The following is a 19,575-nucleotide window of genomic DNA, read 5'->3' on the forward strand; positions in this document are numbered from 1 at the left end:
CAGCTGGTTGCGGTGCTCAGTCAAAAGGCGCTGTGGAAATCAACGAAGACCAATGGGGCGCTGTTGTTGACTGCAAACCTGTCCCTATTTTATTTTATTTTTTGTGACACTCCTCTCATTATATGCATCTGCGCCTTGCTGGATGATAGAAGAAGGTGGGTGTGGCAAGGAGGGGAATCGCAAAAGAAGGGGATTTTATTTTTTCTGCCTCTAGCACCTTTTTGACCGTCATGTTTGTGCCCCCGGAGATGAAGGTGCCGCCAGAGGGTCTGCAGCTGCTGCGCTGCGGACTGGCAACGGTGGCGCTTCCCGAACCCCCGTTGCCTTCACCGCTGCTTGCGTACTGGGGCCTTCCATTCTACAGCGAGCTCCCAGAGGAGGGTCAGGCACGCATGGAACTAATGGAGTCCTATTTGCTTGGTCTGTCGCGCTTGTTGCGGCTACGCAATGCTTCTCTGCAGGAAGCTCTTGAAAAGGCTCTTGCGAGAGTGATAGAGGATGAGGAGGTGGAGCGGGAATTTATTGTTGAGGACGGCAATCTTCTTGCTTGGAGGAGTTTTGTCGACCACACGCGTCTGGAGGCTTTGGCGTGTTTGAGGAAACGAGAACAGGCGGCACGGCTGCGCATTATTGATACGCACTTTACATTTGCCCTGAGAGCTTTATGTCATTTTGAGACGCTTCATCGAAAGCATGTCGCCACGCAGTTTTTGGACAGCTTGTTTTTGAAACGGTGCATGCTGCCTCCTGAGCGTAAGCGGCAGCAGGACTCGCCTTTGCTGAAGAAGATTCCTGCCGAGGCCTGTAGAACAGCGGAGACCTCGTGGGCTGTTGCCCTTATTGAAGAAGAGAACTCTTCCCGAAAGTCTCTCGTGGAAGTTTTTTTTGCGGACATTCGTCTTGCGGCTGAAGTGTTTGCGGCTGTAATGAAGCGAAATATGTATGTGATGCAGAAGCCTCGGCTGGAGTTAACGGCATCCTCCACACTTAATCAGCAGGCCACCGTCATTCAGAGCGTCTTCCGGGGGCACCGTGAGCGGAAGCGGCGTTGTGATTCTGCGGCATCAGCCTTTGTGTGAGGAATATGTGAAGGTTTTGTTTTATTTTTTGATGTCTGCATCTGCTCAAAAGATTTGCTTTGTTAGAGGGAAATCACCATGTAAGATCATTTTGTACCTTCTAAATGTAAATTTTGCATTTGCAGTTTTGTTTCCCGCTTTGTGTGTGCCTTTGACAGAATCCAAAGGAACGGAAGCGAACAAACAAGAATGAGGAGTGAGAAACATCTAGGTATAACACTAAACCAAAGCTGCTCATCTGTTCCTGACTCGATTAAATTCATATATATGTATATATACATATTTCTTTTTGCATCTCTTTTTAGGTAAAAGTAAGCAGTGGACTATTCCGATGGTCACTCTGCTAAACGGGGGGTTTCTCTTTCTTGGCGTGAAGGGGCAGTTGTTTCTGCTAGAGAAGGGCACACACCAGGAAGCGCAAATCGTATATGGAGGCGAGGTTTCCGCCTTTGCGTGTCGAGAGGATGAGAACATAATGGCTTTGGCGTTCCCACCGTCACCTGGCGAGGAGCTATGTATCGTGCGGTTGTACGTTTTTGCATGTAATGAGCTTGGTGAGGCCTTGGGCGAGGTGATGCATGCGCAAGTGACACAGGTGCTTTGGGTGGGCCTGAAGCATCTTGTTGTCTGCGGCCCTGCAGGGTGTACAATATACGTGTGGGACGGTGAAAAGCTTAAGTTTTTTGTCTCTGATCCTGCTACCAGTTCTTTCATGCAGGGGACTCGTCTGGGTCTCTTTTACGGGGCGACTCAAAACGTGCAGTACTGGAATTTGGATACGAATCGAATGATGGACGCTGTCAAGTTATCTTTGCAGGGTCGTCGCTTGATCACTGCTGTGGGTGTAGGATACTTTGGGTTTGCGCTTTACGACGACGGGTCTGTGCAGGTGTTTTACGTGACGAAGAGCAACATCAAGAAAATTGGCTTCTTTAGTCGCCTTCTCCTCGTTACCGAGGAGAACCTGGCGAAGGGTAGTGCGGCATCGCCTCTCCTGGCGTGCGCCCTTTCGTCTCGCAAAGTGCTCATAGGCTTGTATGGCACTGACACCGTACACAAGCTGGAGTACCGGAACGAAAAGGTGGTAGTGGACAGCATGCAGGAGAATCTTCCGCCCCCCTACGTGCTCATGGCTATCTCACGTGATGGTCGGCGTTGTCTGGCACGCAACACGGAAACCAATAAGTGCCATGCCTTAGTACTGAATTTTTGTGGGCCGAGGGAGACGCCCGCGGAAGAGAGGGATAAACATAAATTCCACGTGGCCTCCGAGAGGATTGGAAGCAACGGCACCGCAACACTGGCAGCTGTGAGGGACAAGCGCCATGTTGCATCATCTGCTGGCGAGGGTGCCCCCGTGTCGTCCGCGAGGTCGAGGGAGGCGGGAACGCAGCGGTCAAAGAAGGATGACAGCACCGAGAGGAGTGAAGACCCCCAAAAGGGCATTGCTGATGGGGTGACACTGACGGCTGCTGGATTTGCTGCGCTGGCGCTGGCGGTGGTCGTGCTGGTGCAGCGCGTCCTTTCTCCACAGCGGTAGACACACGCATGCATGACACACACACACACACACCTGCCCGGTATTAGTTGTTTGCGTGGTATCAATTGCAGTGGGACGACGATGCGATTTACTGACGCAACGACATCCTTCTTGGATCCCTCACTGTACATGAATCGAGGTGTTGCATACGTCACAGGTCAAACCTAACGCGCGTGGGATGGGGAAGGGAAGTGAGAATCAAAGAAGAAGAAGAATGGAAGAAAGAGGTGAAGGCCCAACCAAGAAGCACCGATAAACCTAAGCAAAGATAAAGACGGGATACTATATATAACTATATATATATACTATATATATATATCTATTAGTTATTGTTTTTTTTTTTTTTTTTTTGCAATCTGCATTGCACCAGCCTGTAAGAGTGTGGCGCGTGTGTCGTTTGGCTTTGCGCCCTCTTTTGTCTTACTCCCCGCTTCTGCCTTGCTGAATCCATACAGCGTCCCTTTTTAAATTGCTACCTTCTTTTTCGTTTTCTTTCTTTCCTTCCTTCTCTCTCTATCTGTGTGTGTATGCGTCTGCACCTGGTGAGACGAAAGTGGGTATTGTGCAAACCCCCCCCGCCCCGCCCCCGCCCCGCCCCGCCTGCCTGCGCTGGTTTCGTCTTGCACAAAAAAAAAGCCGTATTGTTAGAACCAGTGCGCTGGAGATTATCCATTTTAGCGTTAATGACTGACGAGCAAAAGAAAACATTCGTCAAATTGAATGAAAAAACGACCCAGCCGCTTTACAATTCGCCGGAGAAGAGCAGTAAATCTGGGGGGCGCGTAGGCAACAGCGCCAGGGCGAAGGAGAAGAATGAGAGGAAGGAACGCGTAGACGAGGCCACTCATACCGAAGGACGCATCAACGTGGGCGCGACGGTGTACACCCGGTTTATGCAGCATGATAAGTCAGGGGTCTTCGGCGGCGGTCAGGTCGCAGTGTGGGTGCAAGAGGGGAAAGCAGTGGAGCAAGGGTGGGGGGAGATGCTTCTGGAGAGCGGCGACGTGGTGTATGCCAAATTGGATGACCCAGCAGTTACACGGTGGGAGCTACCTGACGCCACATCGTTGCAGAGCGACGCAACAGCGGTAATGAAGACATTTACTCCCAGGAAGGAATGGCCAGAGCCACTGCAGGCAGTTGTATGGGTGGAGGCAGCAAAGGCGTTGGATGAGTGTTTCATGTCCTCCGGTGACGTGGACAACGCCACTGAGGTGGAGCGGTCGAATATGGTACATAGCATTGCCAATACGTATATGGCAACCTGCGGCGTAGAAGGTCATGATCAAAACTTACAAAAGTGGTTACATCATGCCGCTCTGGCGGAGTTTGAGTCCTTTCTAAAGAGAAGGCACGCGACAGCGGCTGCGAACCAAACAGTGAATCGGCGGGCGGCGACACTGCTGCTGCAGGGAACGCTTGGCCCAGTGGAGCGCGTAGTGAGAGAGGTGGGCAACAAATCCGCTGCCACCACCACTGTCACTGCCGTTGACTCGACCCAAGACGGGAATAACAACGAGATGAGAACGGAGGCGTTACTTCCGTCACCATCGTCGCCTTTTCTCCCGCAGGCAAAATTTTTGCTGAACCCATATTATGCCAATCTTTTGCGTCATCCATCTGCGCGCCGTAGTTGTATCGAATCTCGGCTTGAGGCGACTACTTTTGCAGCCGTTGGTTCAGGTGAGGTCCGTGTTCTCTGCGCTGTTGCCGCTTACGAGGGACACAAAGGTCCCAAAAAGCGTCTGTTTGCGGTAGCGCGTGACTGGACGGGCGCATTTGCTTTTTTCGTTTTGGAGCCTTTTAATGATACAACAGAGGCCGTTGTTCTTGACTCCTACCCACTGCTGGGCTCAGTGGACATGAACCCAGAGTCGCACCAGAGAATGGCGTTCCATGTGGATGGGGTGAAATTTGTGGCCTCCTTTAAAGACAATGAAACCGCCAGGTGGCTCCATGACGCCCTAAAAGCATCAATGGCGTTCATGTACGGCGAGGGAAGTGATAGTGAACGAATTGTGAAGATGCGAGCCTACAGCGTGGAATTTGCCGCCCAGTACGCTTGCGAAGATTCCACGGCACTTGAGTTGATGACTGCCATTCTCTCTGTAAGTGATGACTGTGATGGAACTTTGATGGAGAGAAGGTTTGCGCAGTTGCGTCGTTGTCTGCGCACGGCGGAGGGAAGAGACACAGTGGCACTGCAGTGGCTCAGTTCCGTGAAAAAGTTGACCAGCAAAAATAGTGTTTCCACTACCACAATGTCCACGGCGAATCACTTGCATGTTGTGGAGGTGTTTATTCAATGTCCCACCAGACACACTGATGCGAGGCTCTCTCAACGCATGTATGAAGGTATAGAGGATATGGGGAGGCACACTCCGGAGATAATGGCAACGTGCTCACGTCTTGCTGTTCTTCTTGATTACACGGATCGCGTTATGCAGACATGGAGCTCAAGACACGTGGTTCCGGACGTTCCGTTTGAGCCGTGTTTTAAGCCTGAGAGTCATTCGCCGGCTGCTTTTTACGAGGCTGCAATGCTGAACGAGAGGCGAACGCGGGGTGAAGCATACCGTCTTTCATCAGGCATATACTTGGTGGTGATCTGCTTTTGTGGTGAGAAGGTTTTTACGGACACGTCTGGGAATTGGGTTGCAGAAGCCGTTCAACATGGGCCCACGCTTGAGGAACTTCAACAGATTGCAGCAGATTCTGAGAGTTATCGTTGGATGCTTCGCCTCGGTGGGACCGATGCGAATTGGGCCAATAAAGAGAACCTTGAAACATGGGAAGCGCTATACAAGGAACGTGGTGGAGATTCATTTAAGGCTCGTTTTATACGAGCTGCCAGCCGCCTACGCGACCGAGGCGTGTTTCCCAGACTGGGATGCCTCTTTGATACCCCAATTTTTCAGGAGGAGGTTGGTACCGCTCTTATCCTCACTCTATGCGAGGTGGATGCTGAGACAGAGGTTTCACCTGCTGCGGGGGTGTGGCGCAATCTCTGTGACGTGGAGGCCTCCATCTACACGCAGTCCCTGATGTGCTCCGAGAATGCACGTGTGAGGTTTTTACCTACTGGCTATCGCCGTTGTGTCCGCTACTTGAGCGCCGCAGTGGAGTATCAGATGAGCCTCGCACGACGCTTGTCACCAGGGTTTTACGTAGGTTTTTTTCTCACCACGGTGAGCACAGAGGGAATGCTGATGCTTGTTCCTGAGTGCAATCGAAATCTACCGCCGCTGGTGAAGGTGAGTGACGAGCCGCCGTCGTTGCCGCAATGGCGGTGGCTGCAGAGTCTAAACTACCGAAGACAAACAGCGCAGAACTTTGGGCTACCCACATTGAGGGATCTTTTCACCCCGTTAAATGCGGATGCGCCATTTGAAAGCAAAGTAGCTTACGCCGTAGCGGCTTTGGAGGCGGCGGTGGGACTCAAGATAGAACAGTTTTATGACCTGGATCTCTTTGCGCTGAATGAGGAGCAAACCATCTACACCTTCTTTGCTGTGGCGTACTATCCACCACCACTGCAAGGTGTCGAGAGGGTTCCTGCGGCACCCAAAGGTCTTGTGCCCATGACGTTTAAACTTGTACGTTTGGTGGATGACCATCATCAGCGGCGTTACTGGAGCGCCGTGTACGGTTCCCTTGCGGATGAAGGAGATCGTGCGTACCGGATGCTATGTTCCACGACGCAGCCTTTTACCTCGGACGAGGCGATCCGCCTGAAAACTGCAAACGAAGCAATGCTCTATGCGATGGAGTTAGACAGATATGCACTCTTATTCAGCTGGGCAAGGGAACTTGCCATCTGGCTTGAGACAGACGCCCAGACGCTGGTGCAACGATACACAGGATGGCCTGTGAAAACTTCAGCAGCAAATACAGTGAATGAGGAAAAAGCAAGGGAGTCCGCATCTTCTGGTACCTCACATTCAGTGGAGGAGGTGGTGGATATTGCCGTATCTAACCAGACGTCTTCAACAGATCCGAGGTTGCCTGCGATGAAATCCTTGTTGCTGCAGCTAAGATCCACAGGTGAAAAGGGCTGGGGGAATGTCCTGCAGCGTTTGCAGGAGATGGACTCTGCTGTGACAGAGCGCTACGCAGGCGAGGAAGCCTCGGCAGCGGAGGCGAATAAACTGTCACTGACATTGCGCGGTTTTGATGACGTACCACTGGACGATGGGTTCTTTGCTGCGCGCCCCGCCACTGTGTATGAGCTTCCCTGCACATTGATGGAGTTTGTTTTGAATGAGGGCAACATTGACGACTCGTACCTTTTTGTCCGTGAGATCGTTGACGATGTGATTGAACTGGCTGCAGCAGGTATTGCTGTTGCCGCACTCGGCCGCATTACAGAAACAATGGTGTCATGTGTTGAGGTCGCGGAGGACATGCTGGATGGGGCCGCGCTGGAAGCTTTGCGTCTGGAGGCGGAGGAGAAGGCGTGGACTGAGCGACAGGCGTTTCTAAAGAGATGGAGTGGGATGCTTAATGCAAGACTTGCTCCATCTATGTTGGACGAGTTGGAGGCGCCGGTGGAGGATTTGGAGCCAATCTTTTACGCAGGATCCTCGCAATACATCCGAAGTGGCAACGACGGACTTCGTGTATGCCTTGCACGTGCTGCAAGTGACGCAAACCAGTTGCAGGAGCTCTTGCGTGTTGCTAACTCTGCTCTGCATGGTCTGGAGTTGAATCAGTGCATCCACGCCTACAATAACGCCTTTCAAGAAAATGGGCAGACCCTCTTCAACGACAGACCTGGGAAAAAGGAGCAGAGGGTGCATCGAGGAGAGGCTGCCACTGCCCCTATTCCTACTCCAGCACCGCAACTCGTGACGCTTGTTTCTCGCGAGCATCGTGAAATTCATTTATATTCACTTGATCCCTTGCGATGTTTCCTGTTGCAGGGTGACCAGACACGTGTAGCATTTCCGGAGCTTGGATATGCCGAGTTGAAGGTGCTTGGAGATCATATGAATGCGCCGCCGCTGGAACTTGCCTCACAGCTCCGCGACCTGCGTCCTACAGACGAGCAACAGAGGCAGAAGTTATTGAGCATGTCACTTGAACTGCAAGTGCCGCTTCTTGCCATTCGGCTTTTGCCGTTGGTGTACTGTCCCGAAACTGGTAATTTTGGTGAAAAAGAAGCGAACGCAGCGCGGAAAGCATTAACCGGAAGAGACTTTTTCTTTTTATACAGCGTCCAAGATTGGTTTCGGATGGAATTGCTTGGTGGACCTGCGACCCTTAGCGGCTTCGATGTTCTATGGTGGTTGCGTTACCTGCAGGAGATGGGGGAGGAAGAGGAGGCCTACAATACATACAGCGGCGCCTGGAAGCAGGTGTACGCAGAGGCGCGCGTCTGTGTGCAGCTTTCCCGCGGCGTGGACTGTGTCGCGGAGGAGGAGGTGCTGCTTTGGCGTGAGGAGCTTGGCTACCTTGTGGCGTACATGAGCTTCAGGGGAAAGGCGAATATCACAGACGCGGAGGTGACGGTTTTGGTAGAGACGTGCCCGCAGCTGCAGTCACTGGATCTCTCCGGAACGGCCGTGACCGACGAGTCGGTGCACCTCCTGTGCACACGATGCAAACGATTGGTGGAATGCAACGTTATGGGGTGTCGCGTTTCATGTGATGCTGCGATACATCTAACTGATTTCTGCAGAAGAAATGTACAGAGTGTGTAGGGAGGTGGCATTGGCTTATTGTTATTATCTCTTTCTTGCAATTAACTGCTCATACCGCTTGTCACTTTTATCGTGTATTTTTCTCCCTCTTTTTTTTTTTCTTTTTCTCTCTCTCTCTGAGTGCTGTACCTTATTTGCGTGGCTGGCGTTTACCCGCTTGTTATCTCAAATATTTGCCGCTGCGCATTTTTTTTTTTTTTTCTGCTGTGTGTGTAAACGACAAGACGAGGGTTGAAACCGTCGTCTGCTTGTGTTCTCATCTCTTTCATTAGTGGAGCTTCGCCCCCGCTGCAGAATCCTGCTTTTTTTTTTCTCTCGTTTTTTTTTTGCGGAGTTTTGTCTGCAGCCCGTTGTGGGCGGGGAGTGCTCGGAGTCTGTCCCTAAGAGAAGGGAAATAGCAACGACAGAAAGAGACAGACAGCCACCATGACGAAGCAAGAGTCTCTGAAGGAGGCGATGCGTGAGGTACTGGAGACAAAGGGCGTGATGGATCACGTCAAGGCGGAACTACGCGCTGCCATTTTTCACGCATTGCAGGATTCTGCCATGCATGAAGACGGCGCGCCATTGGCCAGGCCGCCGGTTCCACCGGAGAATTTGCTGCTTAACGAGTTGATCAGGGAGTACATGGCGTTTAACAAGATGGAACACTCGCTCTCAGTCTTCTGCGCGGAGTCCGGTGTGGCGAAGAACATATCGGCCCCTGTTCCGCGTGCCGTTCTTGCTGCGCAGTTGAACATGACAGGAGCACCGGCATCGGTGCCTCTCCTGTACGCCATGCTGCACGAAATACGCGCCGCAGCAGATGGATAGAAGGGCAGGAGGGATAAAAAGAGGAATACAATCTTTTTTTTTTCTGTCGCTCTCTGCGTGAAAACGTCTTTGACTTTTTCGAAGTGGGCGCGCGCAAAAGTAGCCTCGAGGAACACTAACGGTGTTAAGAGTGCGCGCTCCTCTCGATTCTCTTCCCCCTTATGCACGTACACAGACACTCCCCCCTATTATCACCTGCTGACCACAACTGCCTTTACTTTTCCTTATTTGCTCTGATGTGGAGTCGCAGCAGTGTGACGCAGTAGTAGTAACAACGGCGCTAGTCCCGTTGATAATAGTCCGTTGTTAGCGCCGCAAGAAATGAACAGCGATAAACTTTTTGACATAATATTTAGCATGAAGTTCACCATTAAGCAGATGAACAAAAGTGCCAACGCGGCTGAGAAGGCGAGTGATAAGGAGAAGCTCCTTGTAAAAAAGGCTCTTGAAAAAGGGAACCCCGAGGCCGCTCGCATCTACGCGCAGAACGCCATTCGAAAGAGGAATGACTCCTTGAATTATCTCCGCCTTGCCTCCCGCATCGACGCTGCCGTGTCACGAATACAAACGGCGGAGAGTATGCGGGCCGTTACCGCGTCGATGAAGGGCAGCGTGCGCGGGATGGCGAAGGTGATGGAGTCGATGGACCCGATGAAGATAGCCGAAGTGATGGACGCGTTTGAGAAGCAGACAGGCACTCTAGACGTCAACCTTGGCACAATGGACGCTGCTTTTGAGGGCACGCAGGCCGGGACCGTGCCTGTTGGCGAGGTAGACTCCCTCATGGAACAGATTGCGGCCGAAAACAACCTTGACATTAGCTCAAAGATGAGTGGAGTACCTCTGCACAGCCAGCTGCGCCCGGCGGTGGTGACAAACAAGGCTGAGGAGGAGGATGATGAAACCCGTGACATCATGGAGCGACTGGGCCGCCTGCGCGGTGGCGCCGTGTAAGCACGCGAAGTCAACGAGAAACGATGGCTCATGTTGCTGTGGCTTGTAGCGATGCTGTCGAGGTGGTTGTTACTTTCTTTACGCCTGGTGCTTGTGTTGGTTGCGGTGGAGGTGTCTAGTGGTTTGTCTGCCTCCCTGTTTCTTGAGTCTGGCTGACGGGGCGGGGCAAATGACGCACGCGCGCTTCCATGAACCATGTGGAATGTTCATGGGGACCCGAAGAAAAAAAAAAGACGAAAAAAAAAGGCAAAAGTAAAAAGGGTCCGAGACAAGTAGACCGCAAATGCAACAATTGCCCTGCGGTTTCGGACGCCGCAGCGACGCCTCCGTCTCCCTGTTTTAGTTAAATTTTTTTGCATTCCATTTTTATCGTTTTGGCTGTAAATGTGTGGATGCAGTGCGACTCTTTATATTTCTTTGCTCTTTTTTCAACTCTTTGCGTTGTTGTTTTTTTTCTTTTTGTCGCTCCTCCTGTGTATTTTCTTTGTTTGCTCTGTCTGTCTTTTGTTCATCTCGCATACATCTGTGCTTGTAGCGATGCGCAAAAGCGTCAAACGTGCGGCCCGTGCTGAGGCTGACGAAGTTCCCGTCACCCGCAGGCGGTTGCGCGAGCGTGCAGAGGAGGAGGAGGTGGAAGAGGGAAAGAAGCGATTAAGGCAGGAGGCCGCCGCACGTCGCGGTGCCCCCAAGAGTGAGGACGAGGAATGGGAGGACGCCACCGACGATGAACAGGAGGAGGAAGAGGAGTGCAGCAGCGTGGATGAGGGGCTGGGCGAGGTGATTGAGGAGGAGATCATCGACGAGGACGAGGATTACGACGAGGATTACGCTGAATTTCAGCGTGAGGAGGATTCGGTGACGAAAGGACTGCGACGCATAACGTTTGACGATGCTGCGCAACAGCAGCAGCACAAGGGAGGAGACGGGGATGAGGAGGAGGCCGCACCTACTGTGTGGCGCAGCGATCAGGCGGATGAAGTGGCGCAGCAGCTCGTGTACTCAAACAAGGCGTATGACTCCTTCTTTCAGTTGCGCACTGAGTATCCATCTCTCTCCTTTGATGTGATGCGGGACAGGGATGCTGTGAATCACACCAGGTATCCGCTCTCGCTCACACTGGTGTGCGGTTCACAGGCAGACGCACTGTCCAAGAATCAACTCTACGTGTTACGCATCACCAACATCTGCCGGACGAAGCACGATGGCGAGAGTGACAGCGACAGTGACGGCAGCTACATTGGAGACGATGGTGATGGAGAAGATGATATGGATGAGGAGGAGGGTGAAGAAGTCAATAACGGTGAACCTATTGTGCAGCATCGGACCATTTCCCACTACGGCACAGCAAACCGCCTCCGTTGTGCCCATCACAATACAAACTTAGTGGCTGTGTGGTCAGACGCCGGACACGTTCAGGTCTTCGATCTTGAAAATGAAGTTTCAATGTTGTGCGATTACACGAACTGGGCAAAGAGGCAGGGGAAACCTGCGACGCAGAAAAAGCGCTCCGCATTGCTTTTTTGTACTTCATCCACAGCACACAGGACAGAAGGGTATGGATTGGACTGGAGTCCTACCGTTCAGGGTGTCTTTGCTTCCGGAGACTGTGACGGGAACTTATTTGTATGGCAGCCCTCTGATGATGGTCGTTGGCAGGCAATTGCTAGCAGCACAAGTGACACACAATCGCCTTCCATTGAGGAGATTCAGTGGAGCCCCACGCAAACTGATGTGCTTATCGCCACTCGTGTTGGTGGCGCAGTGGAGGTGTGGGACACCCGCGACATGCGGAACAGTAAGATTCACTGGCAAGCAGACCCCACAGACATCAATGTTGCCGACTGGAACAAGGCAAGACAAGCTTCGCACCTGCTTGTGACCGGTGCTGACAGTGGTGCGGTGGCGGTGTGGGATCTCCGCAAGCTGTCTGAAGCTACTCCAATTCAGCGGTTGCCATGGCACAGGGGAAGCATCACATCGGTAGAATTTTCCCTGCACAATGAGAGCGTGCTGGCCGTGACGGGAAACGATGGTCAGTGCACACTGTGGGATCTTAGCCTTGAGCGCGATCCCAGCGAGGAGAAGGAGGTGATTGGCGAACTGTTCGGGCGACAGGACCTGACAGGCATCCCCGACCAGCTGATGTTTCAGCACCAGGGGCTTGAACACCCGAAGGAGGTGCACTGGCATGCGCAGATCCCTGGGATGGTGATTACTACCGACTACTCCGGACTGCATCTATTCCGGCCGATGAACTGGCGCTCGCTTATGAAGTAAGAAGAAGGGAAGAGCGAAGGCAGGGCATGCACAAAAAGCAAACAAAAAAAACAAAATGAAGAAAAAAACATTGTGGAGAAGGAAAACAACATCAACAACTGAAAAGGAAGAGTATGACAAAAAAAAAAAAATGGCAAAAAAGGAACTGAGGGAGAAAGAAACATGAAAAGGAGGCCCGTGGGGGTTGGAGGAAAGGGGACTGTGCCTCAGCTTTCATCGAATAATGGCGTCTAATACTGCGCCTGTTACACTAAATTCATGTTTCTAGGTTTCTACTTTTGTATTGCATCATTTGTCCAAAAATGTTTTTACGATATTTTTCTCGATGCTCAGTCTTTTTTTCTTTTTTCTTTTTCTTTTGGGTTTCTTTTGACGGTTCCAACCTTAGTCTGGAAGCCTACTACCGGCTTTTCTTCTGCTGTCAATCCAACCGCAATTATCTTAGGAGGGGGAAGGGTGGGGTCGTCCACATTGTGATTTATGAATCTACTCGTCCCAGTCGCCCTGTTGCTTGTTAATTGGAGCATTGACACCACTGACCCAGAGGTGCGACAATTTGTCAGCTACCTCTTTGTTCTGGTGCATGCGATCCTTTTCGCTGTGGCGATTTATCTGTTTGTCTGCATTTGGGTGCGCAATGACACCCGTATGTTGCAGTTGCGGGACACCCCCTTGAACGAGGTCCAGCAGATGACGGTAGCAGACTACGACTTTTCCAAGTGGCGCGTTTTGTTTTTTACGAAGTTGTTGTTACCTGTCGCGGTGGGTTACTTCGTGGCGTCACGGTGGGGGACAACCTTCCCACTGCTGCTCCAGTGCGCCGTAAACCCCAGCATGTTGTGTCGCTTCCCTCTTTTCAAGATTCACGTGCTGGGCAGACGGGAGGAAGGGGACCTTGTGCGCCCCTGGAAGGATGAATCCGTTGTGCCGGAGTGGCTGCAGCAGATGTGGGATACGTACCAGACAAACGAGGCGGCCACGGCCTCGACCTCGGGTTCAGCATCATCAAGGAACAAGAGACGGATTTCCTAAGGAGGAGGAATACACATTACCATAAAAAGAAGAACGAACAAAAAGGAATGCATTGAGGTACCAGCAACAACTCCAGCGGGAGGCAAAGCGGGATAATGAGGCGAGATGAAACACCTTGAGCGTCTCGACCATGCAGGCAATCATAAGATGGCTAAACGCGTACTTCTTTACGTCTCCACCCAGGAGTGGGCCATGTGGCACCCAGACATTTCTCTTATTGCTTGGATGCGCGCGGAAACATGCACGGCGTTTTATCATGCCTTTTTTTACTTTCTAGGTGTATATATCTTTTTTTGTTGTTGCACTGGGCGCTTGTCACTGCGTCGTCCGTTTCCCTCACCTCTCCCTCCCCCTTTTTTTTTTTGGTTGGGTCCTGCGGTATTAGTGCTAAGTCACAGACACCGTGACACTTAAGCAAGCGAGACAGAAGGTCAAATCGCAGAATAGGCGAGGCGGAAGAAGGAAGGAAAGTTTTCAAAAGAATAAAAAAAAACAAGGCAGGAAAAGGACGATCTGTAGATTTGCCTTGTCATGCGTGGGCTCCTGGAGGATGCGCTGGACTCCGGAGACGTACTGGAGCTTGAGAGGGCTATCATCAGTGTGCAAAACCCCGTCTTCGCCTCGCCGCACCGACGGCGTGAAAACAACTATCTCAATGATATTCTGCTGAAGTGCAGGAAGGCGCTTGTTCAGCATCTTGAGGAGTGTGGATCGCTGTTAAAACCACTTCGACGAGCCTGCCGCAACCTCGACGAGGAGGCACTTAGAGAGGCGCTCCGGAAAGTTCATCTTGCACCATCTGAGCTGCGTCGCTACATGCATACAGACATTCAGCAAGCTGAGGCACTGCACAGCCGCATGCTCCATGCCGCGGATCAAGCACACATGCTTTTAAACTGTAGTGATTGGCGAGAGATAGAGCACTTTCTTGACGCGAACACTGCTATACTTCCTGATAGAACAGTAGTGGCACTTATGCGGCGAAGGGAGGCACTCTTCGCACAACGCCGCATGATGCCCGTGGATCCTATAGTGCATGTACCAGTGTTATCGTCAACACCTTTTTTTACTGGTTCCTGGCGAAAAGACGAGAGTGGAGAGGCCACTGCGACCATGACTCCGGGAACGCTAGAACAGGAAGAAAAAGACCATCGCTGCGTCTTAGTTAGGGAGGAACACGCACAACGCGTGCTGTATCTGAAGTTGGTGATGGAGTCACAGGCATTGTTGCTGTCACCCACCGACGGTGATGGGGCCACATCAACGCAGTGCCGTGTAGCCCAGGCGGAGAAGCCAATAACGCATCAGGGAACCCCAGGCGCATCACCGTCGAACGGGTTGCAGAAGAGCAACAGCCGAAGGTTTTCTACGAGTACTGCGGCATCGCCAAATGTTTCACCCATAAAACTGAGTTCACTGATGGATTCTGCCCTTCGGCCGGAACAACGGCCGCCTGCACTCAACACTTCTGCTGCGGTAGAAGTTCCCAACGACAGTTTAGATTTTGCCGTTGTGTGTAAATCTACCTCTTCCATGTCACGAGAGCCTCAGTTAGTTACGTTGCCGAGGGTGTGGGCACAACTTCGTGCCCTGATGCAAGAGGAGGACATTCATCGTCGTGACTTGGAGGGGAACGAAAGCTTTGAGCGCAGCGTGTTCCTGCTTCCAATGGCTGCACGGAGTGTCCTTCTCACACGCGTCTTTCCGCGACGGCAGCTGTAAAACTAAAACAGATATCCGTAACTGGTATTCTTTCTCTTCCTCTTTTCGATTCCTCCTTTTTTCTTTCTGTGGCCTTTTTTTTTTGCAGTATGAAGAGACATTTCAAAAGGGGCCTACGCAGAGGTGTTGTGTGCCGTTCTGTGTTTTTTTTTTGGTAATAAAAACTTTTCACTTTGTGGATCTTTTTTTCTTTGTTCCACGATTTTTTTCTGTTTTGTTTTCTCTGCTTTTTCGAGTGCCTGAAGTGTTTGGCAATGCCAGGGGGAACTCCGCCCCGGCAGTGCTGTGGTCGTTGTGCTTGCGGCTGCGGCTGCTGCAGGCTACTTCATGAGGCCCATGCGGCTCGTGAGGAAGAAAATAGAAAACGGATTGCGCAGCGTGCACCGAACAAATGGAGCCCTTTGGACGTGCCGAAGATGGGACAGGCGGCCCGGCGTTTTATGAATGAACAGCAGCATCACAGTTGGGATGCGGCTGTCACGCTACGAATGCGCTTTCTGTACTAGTTGTTGAAGGCATGTGTGGGGGTTCACGTTCTTTTTTATGTTGGCGTGTTTTTACTCCCGCTCTCTTCTTTTTACCCTGTACGCATGTCTGCATGCACATGTAATCTCCTTGCGTACTCACAGACGCGCAGTTTTTCCCACGTCATTCCTGACGCCTTTTGTTTGTTTATTTTTTTTTCATTAGAGGAACTGGGACAGTTGTACATCAAAAGGGAAAACAGCTAGGGGGAGCACCTGCATGGCGGCGGGACGCGTCAGCGAGGGTGAATGCAACAAGAACGACTGATCACCCCCACATATTTACTCAAATGCCGCCATACACTGAGCACGGCCTGTTTTGTGCGGACAGTTGTTACGGCTACACTTTTACTGCTATTCGTCAGTAACCTTTCCCCGGAGGCCGCGCTTTTTTAAAGTTTACATGACTCCTGTTTTTGTCTTATTGGACAACTGGATCTCTTCTGCCGCTATGCTTCTCTTTCGTTGCGTCTGTGGTTGGTGTATGGGTGCGCTGACCCCAGCTGCTTCTGATGGAGTCATTTGGTGCTACACTTCTGCTGCTAGGACTGGTGCTGACCATCATGTGGGTGGTGGAACTGTGTGACGGCGCATGGAGTGCCGAGTTCATCGCGCACTGCGAGGCAAACGCGGATGTCGTTTGTCCTGGCATCTCTGGTGACGATTGCTTCGGGTGGGATGACGGTCCCTACCTGGAATGTGAATTGGCATCCCGTCCTATGCGCCATAACAGTGCCGCATTGAGTTCAACGCCTCGTTGTGAAAGTGATCTCGCAGTTTTCGCTGACGCCCGCACAGGGGGTGATCCAGGCAGTATTGGGGTTTTGCCATGCTCAGCAGACCCTGTGTGGGCGACCTGCTCCTGCGTAAACGTTCACGTGGACAAAAAAGAAAAAAAAAACAAGAACAACACGTGCGCACAATTTCTGTAGTGACCGTGTATGTTTTTTTTTTTTGTACTTTGCTGTTTTAATCTTTCTTTCATTTCACGTCAGGCACGCAGTTCCGGGCTGTTTGAAATCAGTGGGTTGTGTGCCTCACGCTTCACGCAGGGATGCCTCTGTGGTTGGTGGCACAAGCTCGTTTGCGTTCGTTGTACGTATGGTGAGTACCGGGGCTACACGTGTGTGTGTGTTTTCCCTCGTTTCCAACAACAAAAATGTGGGAAGAAGGACCTAATCGAGTCTCCGATCCACTTTTTATTATTCCCTTCTCACCTTGAGCGATTTGCTATCGTTTCTTTTTTTTTTTATTAAAAATATTATTATTATTATTATTATTTCTTATTCCCGGTCCATTCCAACTTTTTTTTTTTTGCATAGATGCATGACCTACATGTACATTGAATTGCTAACGCCGCTGGTACTTGTAATGTTATCTTCTGTTTCTTTTTTCCCTCTCCCGTCGGTTCCCGCGTTTACATCCATCCCTCCTTTTTATTTCCAGAGGAGGCAGGATTGCTCTTTCTTCTATTCTCACGCGCAAGGTGAATAATGCAACTGAGACCCGACAGTTGTACCCTGCCCCAAGGGCAGAGCGTGGCGGCAGGAGAGACATTTTTTTACTGCGAGCACGATAAGCCGAAAGTAGAGACGTCTTATCGCATACGCCTTATTTCTGGCACATCAAACCCTGCCCTATCGGAAAGTGTGGCAAAGTTTCTGAATATTCCTCTCTGCAGCACGGACATCAGCTGTTTTGCGAATGGCGAACTAAACATCAAGGTTATAGATGACGTGCGCGGCGATGACTGTTTTGTCATTCAACCCACGGCTGGAAATGAACACACTGAACTCAACACAGCCATGATGGAGCTCTTGTTGCTGGTGCACACACTGAAGCTTTCTTCTGCTAAACGTATCACTGCGATTGTGCCGTATTTTGCATACAGCCGTCAAGACAGAAAGTCAGAGCCTCGCGTGCCTATTTCAGCATCAGCAGTGGCACAGCTAATACAATGCATGGGCGTGGATCGTGTGGTGACGTTGGACTTGCACTGTGGCCAGATTCAAGGTTTTTTCCGGAATATGCCCGTGGATAATCTTCTTATGTTTCCTGAATTTGCAACATATATAATGAGACAACCGTGGTTTGTAAAGGAGAAGACGGTGGTGGTGTCACCTGATGCGGGCGGTGTGGAACGCGCCAACGTTTTGGCTGATCGCATCGGTGCTAGCCACATCGTAACAATCCTTAAACGACGCGTGGAGGCTGGCAAGGTCGACTCCATGCAGACCGTCGGCAACGTTGACGGCTACACTTGCATCATCGTAGACGACATGGTGGACACGGCAGGTACTCTCTGCAAGGCATGTAACCTGCTGAAAGAGATGGGGGCGGTACACCTGGTGGCCTGCGCCAGCCACGGCATTCTGACGGATCCAGCGTGCGAGCGCATCAACAACTGCAGCGCATTGAGCGAAGTCGTTGTGTCAGACTCCATTGCGCAGGGCGTCAACTCCCGAAAATGCAGCAAACTGACGGTGCTCACCATAGCGCCACTACTCGGAAGGTCCATCGACAACCTTCACCGTGAGGCATCGCTGTCCTCTCTTTTTTCAAAGGTGGGAACCCCCCAATAAAAGCGGTGCTCTCCAAAGCAACAACAACAACAACAACAAAGTAAGGGGTGTGGTTTGAAGGAGCGTGTGAAAAACAAACAAACGAGGGGGAAGGCAGCGCAGGAGCGAGGATACACTCAGCTTTGCTTGTGCATACATACAGAAATATCGATGCATTACTTGCACGGACAGGGATGAAGGAAAAAGAGGATTTTAACTGGGGAAGGCGCCTTTTGTTTTGCTGACAAGTAGGAAACAATGAAAGGAGGAAAAAAGGAATCAGTTATCTACCCTGCGGTTAAAGCGAGTGTAAGAAAAAGACGGATAAAAAAAAGGTCCTGTCGCAGAAAATGAACTCAACTGAGCTAATCAAGGAAAACATATGAACGCGATACAAAGTAAGCAAGGCGCCACTGAAAAAAAAAAAAATACAAATTTTAAAAAAAAAAGATGTTGACTAAGTCTGAGAGGATAGCTCTACCTTTAGTTTGTGTAGGGTCTGTGAATGCCTTACCCATGCCTTTCACCCCATCATTTACCACCTCCAACTACACTACAACAGCTGGTTCTGTACATCGTTTTTTCTTTTTCAGAAGGTGGTCGCCGGTTTTATATCATGATCGCCTGCTTTTCGTGAGATGTCTTCTTGGAACAGTCTGTTGTTACGAGACAACCCGTAACGTACGGCGTCGATAGTCATCTGGAGGCGCGTAACGGGTAACTAAAGCGCAGCTGAAGGGAAGTAAAGATGTGGGGATTTGTGTAGTTATTAGTTATATGAGGGCATATGAGCGGAGTCATCGAGACTTACGGGGTGGTTACTGCGAACAACCCCAATGAACTGCATGTTTTCTCTTTCAATTTGCTTTTGCGGCGGCTACGCAAAGGGTGAGTTTTGAAGTGGGGTGTGGCGAGCATTTAGTTAGTTATTTTTCAGGGATGACCTCCACCACGCGCCCCTCATAGTCGGATGTGGGGTGGACGACCGGTGTGACGGCCTGGCGGTGTTTTTTGTTTGGGCTTATCCCAGTACAGTTGCCCCTTCTTGAACTGCCGGGTGGATGGCAGCGTAGCCGCGGTAGGCGGGGGAGCCTGCCACGCCTGAGGGCCTCTGTGGAGACCATGGCGACTCTGCGTGCGGGGTGGGCGTCCTTGGAAGGGCGTGAGCTGGCGCCGTTTTTGGCACTATTATCTTTGCCTCGAATTGGCCTGCCGACGGCTCTCGCGGCTGGGGCGGGCCTGCGACGCTGGCGGGTTGGGGTGGCTTTGCCGTTTGGCGCCGGTAAATTGGAGCGGGGGTGTCCACATAAAATGCTGGAGAATGAGTCGGTCTACCCGCCGAGATGTCCATCAGCTTCCGCGGTGTTGGTG

General features: G+C 51.3%; 11 protein-coding genes across 11 annotated transcripts, besides 12 other annotated features; 10 read left to right on the forward strand and 1 right to left on the reverse strand.

Moving 5' to 3' along the window:
• Positions 1 to 230: 230 nt before the first annotated feature.
• Positions 231 to 1,079, forward strand: TraAM80_07351 (putative DNA-damage inducible protein DDI1-like protein; the record flags this gene model as incomplete). The annotated part of the gene is made up of 1 exon (XM_029384146.1): positions 231 to 1,079. The coding sequence occupies one exon, from the start codon at positions 231 to 233 to the stop codon at positions 1,077 to 1,079; it is 849 nt and encodes a 282-aa protein (XP_029236014.1).
• Positions 1,080 to 1,340: 261 nt separating this feature from the next.
• Positions 1,341 to 1,362: a microsatellite.
• A 48-nt stretch (positions 1,363 to 1,410) lies between these two features.
• TraAM80_07352 (uncharacterized protein) lies at positions 1,411 to 2,619 on the forward strand (the record flags this gene model as incomplete). Its single annotated transcript, XM_029384147.1, has 1 exon — positions 1,411 to 2,619. One exon carries the CDS (start codon positions 1,411 to 1,413, stop codon positions 2,617 to 2,619), a length of 1,209 nt encoding a protein of 402 aa, XP_029236015.1.
• Positions 2,620 to 2,652: a microsatellite.
• Positions 2,653 to 2,898: 246 nt separating this feature from the next.
• Positions 2,899 to 2,942: a microsatellite.
• A 3-nt stretch (positions 2,943 to 2,945) lies between these two features.
• Positions 2,946 to 2,970: a microsatellite.
• Positions 2,971 to 3,096: 126 nt separating this feature from the next.
• Positions 3,097 to 3,132: a microsatellite.
• Positions 3,133 to 3,188: 56 nt separating this feature from the next.
• Positions 3,189 to 3,220: a microsatellite.
• An 82-nt stretch (positions 3,221 to 3,302) lies between these two features.
• Positions 3,303 to 8,321, forward strand: TraAM80_07353 (putative leucine-rich repeat protein; the record flags this gene model as incomplete). Its single annotated transcript, XM_029384148.1, has 1 exon — positions 3,303 to 8,321. The coding sequence occupies one exon, from the start codon at positions 3,303 to 3,305 to the stop codon at positions 8,319 to 8,321; it is 5,019 nt and encodes a 1,672-aa protein (XP_029236016.1).
• Positions 8,322 to 8,398: 77 nt separating this feature from the next.
• Positions 8,399 to 8,439: a microsatellite.
• Positions 8,440 to 8,747: 308 nt separating this feature from the next.
• TraAM80_07354 (lisH domain-containing protein C16orf63) lies at positions 8,748 to 9,134 on the forward strand (the record flags this gene model as incomplete). The annotated part of the gene is made up of 1 exon (XM_029384149.1): positions 8,748 to 9,134. The coding sequence occupies one exon, from the start codon at positions 8,748 to 8,750 to the stop codon at positions 9,132 to 9,134; it is 387 nt and encodes a 128-aa protein (XP_029236017.1).
• Positions 9,135 to 9,455: 321 nt separating this feature from the next.
• Positions 9,456 to 10,088, forward strand: TraAM80_07355 (charged multivesicular body protein 1; the record flags this gene model as incomplete). The annotated part of the gene is made up of 1 exon (XM_029384150.1): positions 9,456 to 10,088. One exon carries the CDS (start codon positions 9,456 to 9,458, stop codon positions 10,086 to 10,088), a length of 633 nt encoding a protein of 210 aa, XP_029236018.1.
• Positions 10,089 to 10,625: 537 nt separating this feature from the next.
• Positions 10,626 to 12,365, forward strand: TraAM80_07356 (putative peroxisomal targeting signal type 2 receptor; the record flags this gene model as incomplete). The annotated part of the gene is made up of 1 exon (XM_029384151.1): positions 10,626 to 12,365. One exon carries the CDS (start codon positions 10,626 to 10,628, stop codon positions 12,363 to 12,365), a length of 1,740 nt encoding a protein of 579 aa, XP_029236019.1.
• A 32-nt stretch (positions 12,366 to 12,397) lies between these two features.
• Positions 12,398 to 12,433: a sequence feature (A-rich).
• Positions 12,434 to 12,700: 267 nt separating this feature from the next.
• Positions 12,701 to 12,736: a microsatellite.
• A 109-nt stretch (positions 12,737 to 12,845) lies between these two features.
• TraAM80_07357 (uncharacterized protein) lies at positions 12,846 to 13,397 on the forward strand (the record flags this gene model as incomplete). Its single annotated transcript, XM_029384152.1, has 1 exon — positions 12,846 to 13,397. One exon carries the CDS (start codon positions 12,846 to 12,848, stop codon positions 13,395 to 13,397), a length of 552 nt encoding a protein of 183 aa, XP_029236020.1.
• A 531-nt stretch (positions 13,398 to 13,928) lies between these two features.
• TraAM80_07358 (putative Trichohyalin) lies at positions 13,929 to 15,119 on the forward strand (the record flags this gene model as incomplete). Its single annotated transcript, XM_029384153.1, has 1 exon — positions 13,929 to 15,119. The coding sequence occupies one exon, from the start codon at positions 13,929 to 13,931 to the stop codon at positions 15,117 to 15,119; it is 1,191 nt and encodes a 396-aa protein (XP_029236021.1).
• A 1,036-nt stretch (positions 15,120 to 16,155) lies between these two features.
• Positions 16,156 to 16,575, forward strand: TraAM80_07359 (uncharacterized protein; the record flags this gene model as incomplete). The annotated part of the gene is made up of 1 exon (XM_029384154.1): positions 16,156 to 16,575. One exon carries the CDS (start codon positions 16,156 to 16,158, stop codon positions 16,573 to 16,575), a length of 420 nt encoding a protein of 139 aa, XP_029236022.1.
• Positions 16,576 to 16,880: 305 nt separating this feature from the next.
• Positions 16,881 to 16,931: a microsatellite.
• Positions 16,932 to 17,136: 205 nt separating this feature from the next.
• TraAM80_07360 (putative phosphoribosylpyrophosphate synthetase) lies at positions 17,137 to 18,225 on the forward strand (the record flags this gene model as incomplete). The annotated part of the gene is made up of 1 exon (XM_029384155.1): positions 17,137 to 18,225. The coding sequence occupies one exon, from the start codon at positions 17,137 to 17,139 to the stop codon at positions 18,223 to 18,225; it is 1,089 nt and encodes a 362-aa protein (XP_029236023.1).
• An 18-nt stretch (positions 18,226 to 18,243) lies between these two features.
• Positions 18,244 to 18,264: a microsatellite.
• A 356-nt stretch (positions 18,265 to 18,620) lies between these two features.
• Positions 18,621 to 18,653: a sequence feature (A-rich).
• Positions 18,654 to 19,225: 572 nt separating this feature from the next.
• Positions 19,226 to 19,575, reverse strand: TraAM80_07361 (uncharacterized protein; the record flags this gene model as incomplete). The annotated part of the gene is made up of 1 exon (XM_029384156.1): positions 19,226 to 19,575. A coding segment is annotated over one exon (350 nt), but the record flags the coding sequence as incomplete, so codon positions are not given.

Source organism: Trypanosoma rangeli (genome assembly GCF_003719475.1).
Source record: "Trypanosoma rangeli strain AM80 chromosome Unknown Tra_15.4_contig_00303, whole genome shotgun sequence".
NCBI lineage: Eukaryota > Euglenozoa > Kinetoplastea > Trypanosomatida > Trypanosomatidae > Trypanosoma > Trypanosoma rangeli.